The 15,027-nt window shown below is 40.1% G+C and overlaps 1 protein-coding gene across 2 annotated transcripts; it reads left to right on the top strand.

The window, feature by feature from the left end:
- The first annotated feature begins 1,206 nt into the window (after positions 1-1,206).
- bmerb1 (bMERB domain containing 1) lies at positions 1,207-15,026 on the top strand. Of its 2 annotated transcripts, none has more exons than XM_067584034.1 (6): positions 1,207-1,512; positions 5,072-5,192; positions 7,977-8,050; positions 11,333-11,447; positions 12,814-12,896; positions 12,998-15,026. In XM_067584034.1, the coding sequence occupies exons 1-6, from the start codon at positions 1,425-1,427 to the stop codon at positions 13,114-13,116; spliced, it is 600 nt and encodes a 199-aa protein (XP_067440135.1). In that variant the 5' UTR covers positions 1,207-1,424; the 3' UTR covers positions 13,117-15,026. The 2 variants fall into 2 exon arrangements, with proteins under 2 accessions (XP_067440135.1, XP_067440136.1); XM_067584035.1 differs by lacking the exon at positions 1,207-1,512 and adding an exon at positions 3,469-3,660.
- Position 15,027: the final 1 nt, after the last annotated feature.

The raw sequence follows: 15,027 nt of genomic DNA, 5'->3' as shown, positions 1-15,027 counted from the left end.
TCGGTTTCAAGCTCCTGGTATCATCAAGGCTTTCTGAACAGATCACGCTCATCATTAATTAGTAACACCTGTGCTTTTCCTGCAATGACAATGAAAGTGCAAATGTCTGCTGTGACCTGTAGAGGTAAATCAGAGTTAATTCCCTGAAATAACCCATCAGTTGTATAAGATACTCATATAAAATGGAAACAATCTGAGATTACCAGTTTTATTGTTATTATTTCAGTTTTGGCTAGCAGCAAATCCAAAATTAGTTTGACTTATAAGCAAATATTTGGACTGAACAACTGGACTGAATGGATAGAGATCAGGGAAATACTTAATACCAACAACTGTTTGAAGACTCTCAATCAGCTAATTTCAGAATATGATAAGTGAAAAGCTGAATATCTGAGTAGTATTCAAGTAAAACTATATCCATAGAAACAGTAAAGTAGGCTACAGTAAAGCACATACATGACAATTACTATTCAACACTCAGTCAGAACACTGATTTGGATGTGAAAGCAGATCAAATTTCATTTGCTGATCTGATCTTTGGAAAAACACGAGGCATCCTTTTCATTCAAGAAAAATAAATGAAGACAATTCAAAGTATCTTTATGTTATACACCTTCTAATAGTAATTTCCCAAAAGTGAGGGAATGGTTTGCAAAGAGAGAAATAGATATCATACATAGATTTTGCTATCAGAGGTGCTTGTTTTCTGCTTAAAGGTACACATGGGTGTGTTTTGGCTTGTGGTCAGACAGAAATATTACTCACCACTATGTATTACTCATCGTTTAGACTGAACTGCAGCTCTGTCTTCATCTCTTGTGGGAATATTGAGCACAACATGTTCTTCCAAGGGCCTGTCTAGTGCTGTGTGGCTTTGTTGAGCCTTAAATTCACAGTTTTCACCCTCTGTGGCATCTGTTTTACTCACTCAGACCACCTTAACCTGCCTCCAAGACTTTAAAAAAATGCCTATTAATAAAGTTGTTTCTAAATTAGTAAAAGTCTACTTTCAAAGAGCTATCTCCAGTCTGACTTTTTCATAACAAATACATCAAATTTGTACAAGAATAGCTTTGACATAATCAGGTAATCTAAAAACAAAACTCTGATGCAATTGTAGGCCCGTTGCTTTATATTTTAACGTCATCTCAGCGCCAGTGGGTGTCTCCCAAGTCTTCACCTCCCTGCCAGCACTGCGCATGCTCCCTGCATCCTCGTCTCCATCCACACGTCGAGGGACTTGAAAGCCCGAATGAAGATGCTCAACGTCTCGGGTCGCTGGAGCCTTGTCACCGGGTGAAACGGAGTTCTCTGGGAGGACGCACACACACACACACTCTCTCTCTCTCACACACACACACACTCACACACACACTCACAGGACGTGTGTAGATTTAGCAGACGGGTCGTTTCTCCCCTCAGACATGGAGCTGAAGAAATCTATCTCGGACACTGAGCGCGCACTCCGGAGCTACGGCGCTGTGTCGGAAACGGCGTGGACGACGGACAAAGGTGAGCGTCATGCAGGGGATGATATGATGTTGATTTATCACCTGGAGTCTTTTTTTTTTCAACATATGTTTCACTCTCAGAAAATCCAGGCAGCAGCTTGCGTTGAAACGGTCCATGTGTGAGTCACAGGGGTCTGAATATAGAGCTGCTTTGCTGCTGAAAGGCCTGTGAAATCCTCTTCATGCACACTACGGGTGTTGTGCGGTTTGTTATAATAAACAGCAAGAGCAGCGCATTGTCAAACTTGTGTGTGTTGTTTGCTTGAAGCCTGAGCTGATGCAGGATCATGAAGCATGAGGGTTGAATCGATACCTTGATCCTCTCCAATCATTATATATACTCTGGGTGTCACTTTTGGAAGAATATTTGAGTGTTTATGTAAATATCGAGTCGAAGTTGACAATTTCAGCTCAAAATAAAGTATACTCCTCATTTTTAATGATTCTTTTTGAGGATTTCTTTAAACTGTAGTGATGTGAATCATGTGAGCACAATAATAACAGTTTCTGTTGACATGATAAAATAGACGTACAGCCTCAAAAATGGTGACAGAGCTGAACACACAGTTTCAGCTAAAAATGACACATTTTAAGCTGCAGGGCCATTGAATTAGATGTTTTTTTTCTGTTATTTTGCCCTGCATTTATTTTATTTGTCCTATTCAGAGCTGAGAACAATTTTCTCAATTATTATTATTATTGTTTGGTCTATAAAAGTTAAGAAAATAGCGAAAGATGATGATCTGCTGGTCTTTAAATTGCTTGTTTTGTCTTGCTATCAGTCCAAACCCAAAGATATTCCATTTAAACTGATATAAAACAGACAAAAGCATCAAATCCTTACATAAGAGAAGCTGGAACTCAAGAATGTTTGATATTTTTGCTTTATAAATGATGATAATTGCAGATTAATGTTCTGTCAACCGATTATTCGTCTAATCGTTTCATATTTAAAAACTACCACAAACTACAGCCTCAAAAGATGAGCATGAAGCTGAACACACTGAACAAAACATAATGAACATTATACGCAGCAGAACAGTTATATTAGATGTTTCTATCATTTAGTCCTGTTACCAAAGCTTCAGTGATAAATGACGCGTGTTGACAGAGGCAACAAAGTGATGACGTCCCTTCAGACGTGTCCCTCCACTGGGGATAACTCATCACATGGGAGCAGGGTGTGAAGAAACTTCCAGATTAAGTCAGAGAGAGAAGGGGGCTGAGGGGGGGGGGATGCAGTGGATATTTTTAGAAACAGATCCAGCCATGTCTACAAACACACACACACACACACACACACACACCCACACCCACACACACACACACGGTAAGAAAACAAGACAGAGGTAAAGCAGAGCGAACACTCCCACAGACTCATCTCTTATTTCCAAAATAAGGCCAGATACTATTTGTCACCATCAGTTTTTTTGATATTTCGAGGGGGAGGGGGTTTGGGGGTGTGGTCCAGAGGCGGTGTGTATACAGTGTGACTGCAGGATGTGTCAGGGGCGTCTGCATTGGATGTCACACAGATCCTGACATTTCCCTGTTGTCGAGCCCCATGTGGCTGCATGATCCAGGCTCTCCAGGCTGTTTATTCCTCATTAAAGCATAATCCTACACCGATGAGGTTTGTTTTAATCAAACTAATTATAAATTCAAGCTGATTAATTAGGAGGAGACTGGTTTACATCTGCCGGTGATGCTTGTGCTGGCCTGAAACTTTGGTGTTTACCTCACTTATCCCTGATGAACGAGCAGCTTTTAATTAGTACTAGTTCATTCTTTGTAATGTTTTTAATGCTGAGTATGTGTGTGAGTAGCTCAGAGGGGGGAGCTGTTAAGACATTATCTTGCTGGCACTTTGCCACTTTTAATGGTCCGGTCGGGACGTAATGCAGCTGGGTCTCATTGATGGCGAGCATGTGGCTGTGAGGGAGGAGGAAAAACAAAAGGAGAGGAGGAACAAATTAAAGAAAAAACACATTTTCTCAAACTTCACATCCTGCTGCGTTTTGTATTGTGCTGCGGTTCACTTGGTGAAGAAACTTTGTTGTTATTGTCAGCAGACATGTTCGGGTGATGATTCAATATCAGCAAGGCACAAACAACCCGGGCCCTCCTGTGCAGGCTTCTGTCTGCTGTGGTGAGTCAGCTCCGTCGCCAGCGAGCATCCGTGGAAAGCAGTAAAAACTGCAGTTTGTGTTGCTGCAGGAGGACGAGGAGCAGATCCAGTCCTCTACTGTTACAAGACACACTGTGGATCGGATCGTCACATTTGACAGCTCAGGGTTCAAGGATCATGCATGCAGGTCTTTCACTCGGGTGCATGAAATCAGCTAGTCACTCAAAATGTGAGCTTCTCCTTTCGTGCATTCCTGCATCTTATTGAATTCTATTTTTACAGGACACTGACAGCAGGCATCAGTGTCAGCTGGGTGTGTGTGTTTGCTTCTCTTGTCTCCCCATGGTGCATTTGCTTGCATTGTGAAATATTCATGTTCTGCACAAAAGTGGAAGATAACAGTTCAGGCCTTTGTCTAACGATTTTCAATGTAGATAAATGGTAGGAGACAGGATGACATAAAACAAAGGTCCTAAAGAGGAGGAAACTAGGACACCTTTTATTGATGCAATTAACTTCCACTTAAAAATCATGGAATATATCTTAAGTGCTATTAAGGTCACGGGGTGGTCACTGTTGCCACAGGTGTTGCAGCATTTGCAGTGGTCATTGCAGTGATTAGTGTGATGAGTGTTTGGTCAGTGTAGTAAGTGTTTAGTGGCTGCAGTGTGTCTGCCTGCTATTGGCAGATAGGGAGTGTGAGGTCAGTGGTCCAGATGAGGGAGAAAGGAACCCATTTAGCATAAAACCACAGCTGATTATTGATCCATATCAAGGTATTTTCTCTCTTACACATCATCGGCTACTGGAGTAACCTCCTTCTATTACGAAATCCTGCTTTTCTTCATGGCAAGCACATATTTTCACCACATCAGTGATTGTTAGCGATTTAGCAAACAACAACAACAAAGGGATTTACAGCAGTCATTTGTGTCTGAAGCCCTGCTGCAACTTTAAACTTCAAATCACCTCCCTGAATTACACACACATGCTGCTTTCTGTCCAAATATCATGTTCTTGGCTGCTGTGAGACGACACCTTACGGAGAAACGACGTGACAAATGCCAAGAAACTGACACTATGAGAAAGTTTGCACAAAGTAAAAAAAAACAACAACTAAAAATCGACTCATGAGAATCTGAGAATGAATGTATTTCTCACTTGATATCAAAAGAATTTCTGATTAATGTCTCAAATTAGATGCAGGTGTTGTGCAACTGGATTCTGTAATTCGGCCATGTGTAGTGCTTTTTTTCCTCTGTAATTTAAACTAGCCAACAGGCCTCAAACTGAGCACCGGGTTGCATAACAGACAAGTATAAAGCAGAGCTGTCCTTGTGGAGGAAAAACACCGTCACTAGGATGTTTTTAAGGACTCATGTCTTTCTTTTTCATTCCTGCTTATTCATGTTTACCTCCATCTGTCTCTCAGGGCACTCAGACGTGTCCATGGCAGAGAGCACCATGTCTCCAGATGAGATCGAGGTAGAGATGGCTCGTATCCAGCGCCTGCGAGAGGTCCTGGTGCGCCGGGAGTCAGAGCTGCGCTTCATGTGAGTTTTCTGAATTGTCAATTTCTGTATTTTTGTAAAACTACACCGAATAGAGGATGACAGATTTGATCAATACAGTGTCATTACAATTCCTACTGCTGCCCTGACTGGATAACGAGGTTTACTCTGTTGCCATGGCGCTTTTTCCACTCTCAGGACGCATCACAAAGACAGTCGAGTGTTATTTCCTTGTGATATATGTAAGCTGCCCATTTGTCCATTGATTATTCAGAGGGCTGAACATGCCAGTAGCAGCTGAACGAGTCGCCATGATGAACTCATTGGCTCCTCATTAATGATGATAATAACTGATGATGCATTTCTGTAATTATTTCCTCTATCTAAACCTTTGCTGATTTCATTGGAGGAGTTGGTCTCATGAATGTTGTGTTTAGCCTTTTTGTGCAGTGTCCAAACATGGATGTTGATAAATGAATCAAACAAACACTGAGTAGTAGACTGGCTGCTGTAGCAGAACATTATGTAAAGTCATAATCTGTGTATCCTTGTACTGTTCAAAACAGACTCACTGTACATGCGGAGACAGATTATATGACAATACTGTATATACTGAGTGAATTTATCAGCCATCTGAGATTTTTCCATGGCATTTAATAATAATGATAATGATAATAAACTTTATTTCTAAAGCACAATTCATGCATAAAATGCAACACAAAGTGCTTAGAAAAACATTGGAAAGACAAGATAAGACTAGATTAAATAACCATTAGTGAAAACACTTTAGGAGAAAGCAGTGGTAAAAAGATGTGTCTTAAAAATGTAGTTTAAAAGTGTCGACAGATTTAGAGTGAAGTGGTAACTTAACCTGAAATATCTCCAGCTGTATCACAACATTACAGGTAATGTTACAAATCAATGAACAGGATACAGTATGATTTATGCATTAGTGAAATAAAACACCATGTGGTGGTTATTTTATCCACAAAAAGTTCAACTGACCTTCCACAAAATGTACAGCATCAGGATAAATCATGATATAAGAATTACATATACTGTGATGGAATATTTTATACATATTTCACACTCATAATGAATCAGACTCTTTCAGTATGTTTCAGTGTGCAGTTCTGTTGTTGCTGAGCTGACACGATGTCTTGTTTTGTCACCATATCAGGTTGATTTTGTTATAATGTGAAGAACATACAGTATGTATTAGTTTATCAGTAGTTTTATAGTAGTTTTTGTTGAAAGTGCGCTTTACGGCATCTGTATTGACACAGTATTAAACTGTTTCACCACTGTAACTTATCGAGCTGAACAGTGTATTTTGTGGGTCATTACACCTCTAACGTCTGCAGTGCGATGGTCGAGGTGTCGGGTAAAGCTGATACACATTTCAGATCTCTCCCTCGGTTGATAATGTTAGTTCACACGCCCACTTGACAGGCTTCATTAGGCCGCCACGCTGCTTATTGCTTACGTCTCTGTTGTCAGGCTCCGTGTGGCTCGAGACGGCACATAAACACACACGCATGCACACACACAAACTGGCAGATGGAGTGTCAGAGTGCAGAAGCTGCTGGAATCCACAGATAGCATTGAGAGAGTTGAACACAAGGCAGAGGAAGAGAGACCAACAGAGGATGGGAAGGGAGGGGTCAAGGGGGATGAAGAAAGAGGAGGGAGGTGTGAAACAGAGCAACGTGGATACATGCAGAGAGAGGAGGAGGAGGAAGGAGGCTGTGGATGAGTCATCGGGCTGATCTATCACAGGGAGAATTAAATCTGTGGTAGCTGTCACTGCTCGCAGAGAGAGAGAGAGAGAGAGAGAGAGGCAGGGATTTAGGGAAGAAGAGGGGAACATGTCGAGGCCCCGAGGTTGAGATGTCAGGGCTGCAGGAGGCTCAGAGAGCAGTGTGGATTGATTTATGTCGCATGTTTTCCATCTGCACAAACACACACACCCTCCTGTAGTGTGATGGGGGGCCTGAGGTTGTGATGTCTTAATGACAGATACAATAGTGGATTGTACTCAGCAGCTTGTGAATGTAAATATGGGGATTAATGCTGGTTTGTTGATCAATAAGCTGAGCAGTTTTCACTTTTGATAATCGATTAAAAAATACCAAATTCTGAAATATGAGGATTTGATGCTTTTCATTTTTTTAAATATCATTGAGGATTTAATATCTTTTTAGTTTTAGACTGATAGATCAGTGGGTCTATATTATATTAGCTGATATTAATTTATCACAAATATATTATATAGGCGTATATCCATAAGAAATTGCAGTACAGAAATGCCAAATATACTGTATATTTGAAGTAATCTGGAAACTGTGTTGCTATTTATAGTTGAAATAATTAGTCAATTAATTGACTGGTCGATTAACATAATAATCAGCAGCAATTCTGATAAAAAATGGTTCTTGAATGTAACTATTTGGTGGCTTTCCTAGGTTTTTGTTGTTTTTAATAGTATTTTCTTACTTTTTTTTTAAATGATGAAAATAATCATTAGTTGCAGCCCTAGTTGGGATTTGGCATTTTACATTTTATCTGTGTTTGTATATATGTTACAATATTTTCACCTCATCAAGACTGAATATTTAAAAAAAGATAGTTTTAATATCATTTTATTGCTAGAAATCCTTTGCACAGATTTTTCAGCCATGACTGCTCTTCTTCCAGTTTTTATTCTGTGATATAACTCAATCTAACATCACTGCAGTCAGATAAAGATTCTCAAAGTGGAAGCAGCCAATGATATCTGTTGTTCTTTAATCTGATGGAAACCAGTGATTTAATTTTTTTTTCTAGGATGGATGATATTCAGCTCTGCAAAGACATCATGAGTTTAAAGCAGGAGCTGAGACAGATTGTTGCAGTACCAGGTACAGTTCAAACACATACATACACACACACACACACACACACACACACACACACGTATACCTTCTGTCTCTCAAACAACCATCATCAAGAAAACCATAATGTAAGCTTTTCAGGAAATAAACATTCAGAATTGATCCTCCATTTGCAAAACTGTCCACGCTCCCAGTTCGGACTCGACCAAAAATAGAGTTTTTGGCAGAAAGTGCTTCTGTTTGCAGCTCGCCAGAGTCCCATAACCTCAGCAGGCATCATGGTGATTTATAGGAAGTGCCGTTACACTAAACTACACAGGATTGATCGTAAGTCTTCGGGATATGGAAGAGTTATGACGGAGAGATAAACACACACAAACACACATGCATCATCACTGTGAAGGTAATATGAGCTGATGGAAGCTTTCCAGGTAAAGGTGACCAAATGAATTCCTGTAAACACTCGTTTTTACTCTCTGGATGTTTATGTGGTGTGTTTGTGGTGCAGATGACCAAATATTGGTTTAACACAGTCAATTCCAGTGCTGGCTGTATCTGAACTGCAGCAACAACATACTGAGATGGTTCACTGACATCACATGTATCACATATACACATACGTCAGGCATACATACCGAGGACCTGGCGGCAGAAGGACACACGCCTCCTTATCATGTGTCAGTGTGAGTGAGGAGCAGGAGGGGCCGGGTGTCGTGTTCAAGGACTCATATGCAGCGACGGGACATGTGGACATTCATCAGCTGATTTAGGAAACCAAACAGTGACATGCCAATCACAGTGTTTTTTTTAACCACATGGCAATTCTGCGATGTACAGAGTGTGGACAAAATACCAGAAACACCTGATAAACTGATTCAATCTGGTTTAACAGCCCTGTAATAAATACTACTGTTATGAAGCTCATGTTAGATTTAATGTATTTAATTTTTTGTTCAGACTGAAAGGTGTTGATTCACTCTGTGGTCATTTCTAATGTCTTGGTTTACACCCCCGACACCAAAAAGAAAGTTTCTACTATTTTCATTTATTCAGTTAACTGTTCAATGACGTTTTCTATTATTTCCTCTTATTTCTCAACATGAAGGTCTGAATGTTGTTTCAAGGCCTTCTCCACCCTACTAGGAATAAAATTCTAGCGGAAAAATACTGAATCCTCTATTTTTATTTATTTATTTATGTGGCAGTTAAAGTGGGGTAAAAATAATGGACTATATCTGTCTTAAAAATAGTCACCATTTTTATGATTCAATTATGGAGTAAAAACTTCCCATAATTTACTAAAACAACCAAATTTCCAAAAACAAGACTCTACTACCATGCTAGCAGATCTGGGAGCTGTACTTTGGTACAGTGGTGCTTTGAGCTAAGTGCTAACATGTTCACAATGACAGTGCTGATGTTAAACAGTTATATGTCCATCCTTAACATACTGAGTTTAGCATGTTAGCTTTCTAATGTTTGCTAATCAGCACTAACCACAGCTGGGGGTGATGGGAATGACATCAGTTTTACAGGTATTTGGTAAATTTTTGACCTGATAGATTTGGATCACCAAAGTGCTTACAGTACATCCTGTGGGGAACACGAACGTCTGAATCAAATTTCAGGGCAGTCCATCGAATAGTTGTTGAGACATTTTACTCAAAAACATAAATGTGAACCTAATAGTAACACTAGAGGGAGAGTTGAGTCAATGAAGTCGATAGGATTCATCCTCTGGGGACAATGAATGTCTATACAACCTTTTTACCCATTCATCCAGCAGATGTTGAGATATTTCCTAGGATGAGTGAAAAGTCTGACCTGCTGGTGGGGCCAGATGAAACATCAGGGGTTCATCAGAGTCAGTAGGATTCTTCCTCTACCTTGAATATATGCACCGAATTTCATTTCAAGTTTATTTGTACAGTCCTATATCACAAATTTGCCTCAGCAGGCTTTACAATCTGTACAGCAATACAACATCCTCTGTCCTTGGACCCTCAATTTAACTGGGAAAAAATGTAAGAAACCTCAGGAAGAGCAACAGAGGAGGGATCCCTCTCTCAGGACGGACAGACAAGTAATAAGATATCGTGTGTACAGAATAGACCAAGAAACATAAGTTACAGAAATACAGCATGAACAAACATGTCAAAACTATAACGGATTTATAATATAACTGATGAATGTGATCAGCAGGATGTCTGCAACTTCCAGGTGCAGCCAAAAACAGAATAGGACCTGAGCCATGCAACCTCCATCACCATGGAGACCTGGGAAGAGGACAGACTACACACAGAGGAAGGAGAGACACATTTCATGGCGATCCCCCAAGAGTTATTGAACCAAAGTGGTGGACCAACCAACCGTTATCCCTAGCGTGGCTAAACATACAGACAATCTGACCTCTCTGTTCTCATTGGTTTGCTTGACTAGATTACATTATATTGCAAAGTGTCTCTATTTTTTTGTCCGCCTCCCATCCATGTGGGATTACTGGCCACACACGCTGCACACCGTCACGCGAAAACTGCTCTCGCTGACATTCCCATGAGCCACCGGGGGCCTCATGAATGCATTTGTCGGGGGTTTCAGGCAGCCCATGACTTCACTCCAGCACAATGAGAGTCACGTGACAAACAGAGCCCACCGCCTCTCCCGCTCCTCTGACACTGGGATTTATGTGCCGCAGCCATGCGCCCCCTCAGATTGTCCTGCCCTCGGGGGGGATACACAATATAGCTGCACTGCTCCACTTTATTTCCATATGGGAGAAAAAGCTGATGTTTGCAGTCATTTTTCAAACCATTTTCCTACAGTTTAGATATTTCCTGTAGTTTAGATACCAGCAGCGTCAGACACAACCTACCTCTGGGGCTCTGTGCATGTGTCAGTGTGTGTGTGGATGTACTTTGTTTGGTCTGTTTATGTGTGTCTTGTTCTGTACTTTGGAGTTTTGGAAAGTAAAGCTAAGCAAAGTGGATGTCTGACTGTGAATGCAAATTCCTCCATCAAATGAAACAAAACACAGAGCTCTCTATGATTTGCATAATTAAGTCAGAGCCTTATTTACTATAAATTATGCATGAGGGGAGAATTAAGGGTCTGTTTGTGATGTGACTCAGTGTTTAAGAGCCAGCTGACTTTGCTGTAAGGTCAGTTTGTTCAGGTCATTTACAGTTAACTGAATGCATGAAATCTGCTTTGATATTTTAGTTCTGCCAGCTTTCGTCTCCCTCCAGGTATCTATTTATTTGTTTATGACTTTACCTTCCTTTCATTTACTTTCTTCCTTTCCCCCTCCAGAGAAAGAAAAAAACAAGAAGCACAGGCAGCGGGAAGAGGAGCTGATCCTGAAGATTCATAAACTGGTGCAGAAGAGGGATTTCCTGGTGGATGATGCTGAGGTGGAGAGATTAAGGTAGAGCTCGCTCCTATACACAGGCACAGTTAATACCCAGGAGTGACGTCTCTGTGTATTCACTGTTTACAGACAGTGTTGGATGAAGCAGCGTCCACTGTTTGTTTCTCCATTTCATACACATAGGAGGAGACTCATTAGAGTAAATGTGTGGAGCGAATGTGAGCCTGACTGAAGGCGGGAGGATGTGGGTCACTTCATCATCACAGCACTGTCTGATGTGTGCGTGTGTGCATGTGTGTGCGTGTGTGTGGGAGGGAGGCTGACTGATGGCCGTGGCTCTGCATTGTCATTTTCCACTTCCTCCGACTCTGCACCCAGAGATAACCCACAGAGAGACAATTCACAAGATAGATATAAAATAATATAAAATCGCAGGCTGGATTTAAATCACCAGTGTTGAGATGTTTATGGGCAACTGCAAATGATCATTTCAATAATTAGATATGCTGTTATTATGGTTTATTTCAATTAGAGCGATTCTTTATGACACACTGTACTGTGTCGCAATAAAAAAGTTTCTCAGTTTGTGCCTCTCATGTATTATGATTCCATTTTAGAGCTGCAACATTTAGTCCATTAGTTGATCGACAATGACTTTGATAATCAAATCATTGTGTTTTTTGTAGCAAAACTGGCACAAAGTCACTGATTCCAGTTTCCCAAATCTGTGTATTTTCTTGTTTTCATACTTCTCTGTGATGACAAACCGATTATCTTTGCCTTTTGGACTACAGGCTTTGGGAGCTTGGAATGGACATTCCTCATTTTACAGACCACATGAAATAATCTAGAAAATAATTGGTAGATTAATTGATAATGAAAATAATCATTAGGTGCAGCCATATTGCATTTAAGTCACAGACTTATTTGAGCATCAGTTTTGCTGAAAGCGACCCAGAATGTCACTCAACATTTACCATAGTTGTTCAGTCCAGTTCAGAGTCCACAGCTCAGTGCTCTTGTGAAATGCAAACATTTTGTCTTTTTAGAGTTTTGAACAAGGTTTAAAGTAATAAAAGAGGTCAAACGCTGCTTTGAAGATATTTCCAGAAATGTTCAAAACTTACATCCATGTGCAGTGTAAGTTATTCAGTTTGCAGCACAGTAAAAAAAAAGATTTTTAACCATTTCCCAAACTGTGAACCTATTCCTAATAGAAACAATGATTGTAGCCAGAAATAACGTATCTCGTTGCTCAATTTGTTTGATTGTTTGATTATCAGGCATAACTTTCCATTATTTCACATTTTTATACACAATAAGATAATTTTGAAAAACACTTAAACTCAGTTTTGACTTAAAACCAACCTGATTTGATTACATTATATTCAAATGGCTGATGTGTGACTGTACTGTGACTCAGGGAGCAAGAGGAGGACAAAGAGATGGCCGAGTTCCTCCGACTGAAGTTGATGCCTCTGGAGAAGAAGCTCAAAGTTACACAGAGTGAGTGACGAACAATCACAAACAGAGAGATGCAGTAGTATTGTGCACATCCACTTACATGTTGTAAACATTTCTCTTCCCTATTTTTTTTACATGATTAGATCCTCCAAAGCCCAAGAGACAAGTTCCGGAGCCACCTCCCAACAAACCATCCATCACCAAGTCAGGAGTGGCCATCATTAAGGACTGCTGTGGAGCCACCCAGTGTGCCGTCATGTAACTGACAGAGACGTGTGCCCACACACTCATTATCATCACATCACATGCCCTTCATCACTTCCTGTGAATCAGAGAACCCTGTTTAGCCTCCCAGCCCAAACCAGTTCAGGAGTCAGGTTTGTAAATACAGTTTCAGTGACAAGGTTTCAGCCACAGGCCTGGAAACTGATCCCTAATCAATACTGCAGGAGCTTTTGTAAGTGAACACTGCTTGTTTTCACAGAGAAACATGGACATTGTGAATTAAAAAATCAAATAAATGTGTTAAAGAAGACAAATATTGCAACATTCCTTCTCAAGGTGGCAACATGGTCTATGATCATGTATCAGAAGTAAAGCACAATGTCCACAAAGTAAACTTCATAAATCCTGGGGTTCTCTGTTCAACAGGAAAAAAACCAAACAAACATCTGTTACCATCACATCATGTTTGACAACGGGTATTTATTCCTCCATTTCAGACCTTTAACACCGACCAGTGCACCTCTTTCACTTTCAGGAGACCTGCAAGTCAGCATTTTTATTGTTGTTTCTCTCAGCTGGGATGAACACGCGTGGTTCAAACAAACAACATGGCTGCCGAACAATGAATACTGGCCCCACACTGGTGTAACTGAAGAAGAAAATATGCTTTGTACTGGAGCTGAGTGATATTTTTGACTCTGTGCTTTGGCTTGAACAGCGGTGTACTTCTCTTATCTTTGATTCTACAGTATCTGCTGTTCTGGACATGAAGTACAGAGTCAAACAATGTCTGACTAAGTTGACACAGATATGTGACTAAAACACCACTGCAAACACTGATTCAAAGTTGGGTCATATTAATTTGTTTGCTTTAAAAAAAAAAAGGTCTGGCAAACATTATGTCTGGCTTCTTAAAATAATATAAGACAATGAACAGAGCTCCAAAGAGGCCAAATCATCTGTATCCAAACTGCAGGTGCACCTGTATCATCAAAAATAAATCAACAGCTCCTTTCTGTTCCATAAAAATGCACAAACTGCATAGACAAACCTGTAGGAATATGATGAACATAGTATACAGTGCTGTGCAAAAAGACAAATATTCAGTGAGATGTTTTGATGAGTTCTTTTTCTCAGGTAGTGGACACTGAAAAGTTCCCCGTTTGTTTTCAGATCGAGCAAGCGAAACGTGATCATTTTGAAATGCTGAGACTCAGATTTCAAAGTCATTCACACTTTACACCATGCTTATGTTTTTTCAAACCCATCCTGTAAAAAAAAATGTGCATCATGTCTTTGTAGTTTTGGTGGTTAAAAAGGCAGAATCCTCCTAATTTAGTTATTAGGAGGTAATTGCACTCTATAGGATCAAGCTAACTGACCTACATGACTCATCTTTGTAGCAGTGTTTTCACTAGTGATTTAGTTAACTTTCATTATTTAGGTTAACCCCTGTATATATCAACACTTTACTCATCATGGGGTGATTTTTTTCCTTGTTTTTTAAAAATGGTCTACTCTGCTTGCTCATTCCCCGAAGTCACCACATCACCGGCCATACTAACATCATCTGACATCAGCTACCGGGAATAATTGACTGTGGTAGTACAGTATGACATCATGTATAGTTATTCTGGATATTGCTGACAACACCTTGCATCCTCCGATTTTAGTCTTGCGTTTTTTTGAGAAACAGCAGGAAAAGAATGCAAATCTCTTGTAAATGCCTCCAATAGACGATGTATGTTTGATTGTATTTAGGACTTTAGTGACTCCTGTCAAGCAACGCGTTGCTATTTGTCACTTTTACCTTCCTTCTGATAACTTAGCGTTCTGTAGTAGTAGTGAATTTATGAAGGTCCTAATGTTGACTATTGAACAAATATGCAGAAAATAAGCTGAAACTACCTGTACATATATGTTTAAATAAAGAGCATCTTTCAGGAAC

The sequence above is a fragment of the Thunnus thynnus genome, chromosome 3 (assembly GCF_963924715.1).
Source record: "Thunnus thynnus chromosome 3, fThuThy2.1, whole genome shotgun sequence".
Classification (NCBI taxonomy): Eukaryota; Metazoa; Chordata; class Actinopteri; order Scombriformes; family Scombridae; genus Thunnus; species Thunnus thynnus.
This window is presented reverse-complemented; position numbering and strand designations above follow the sequence as displayed.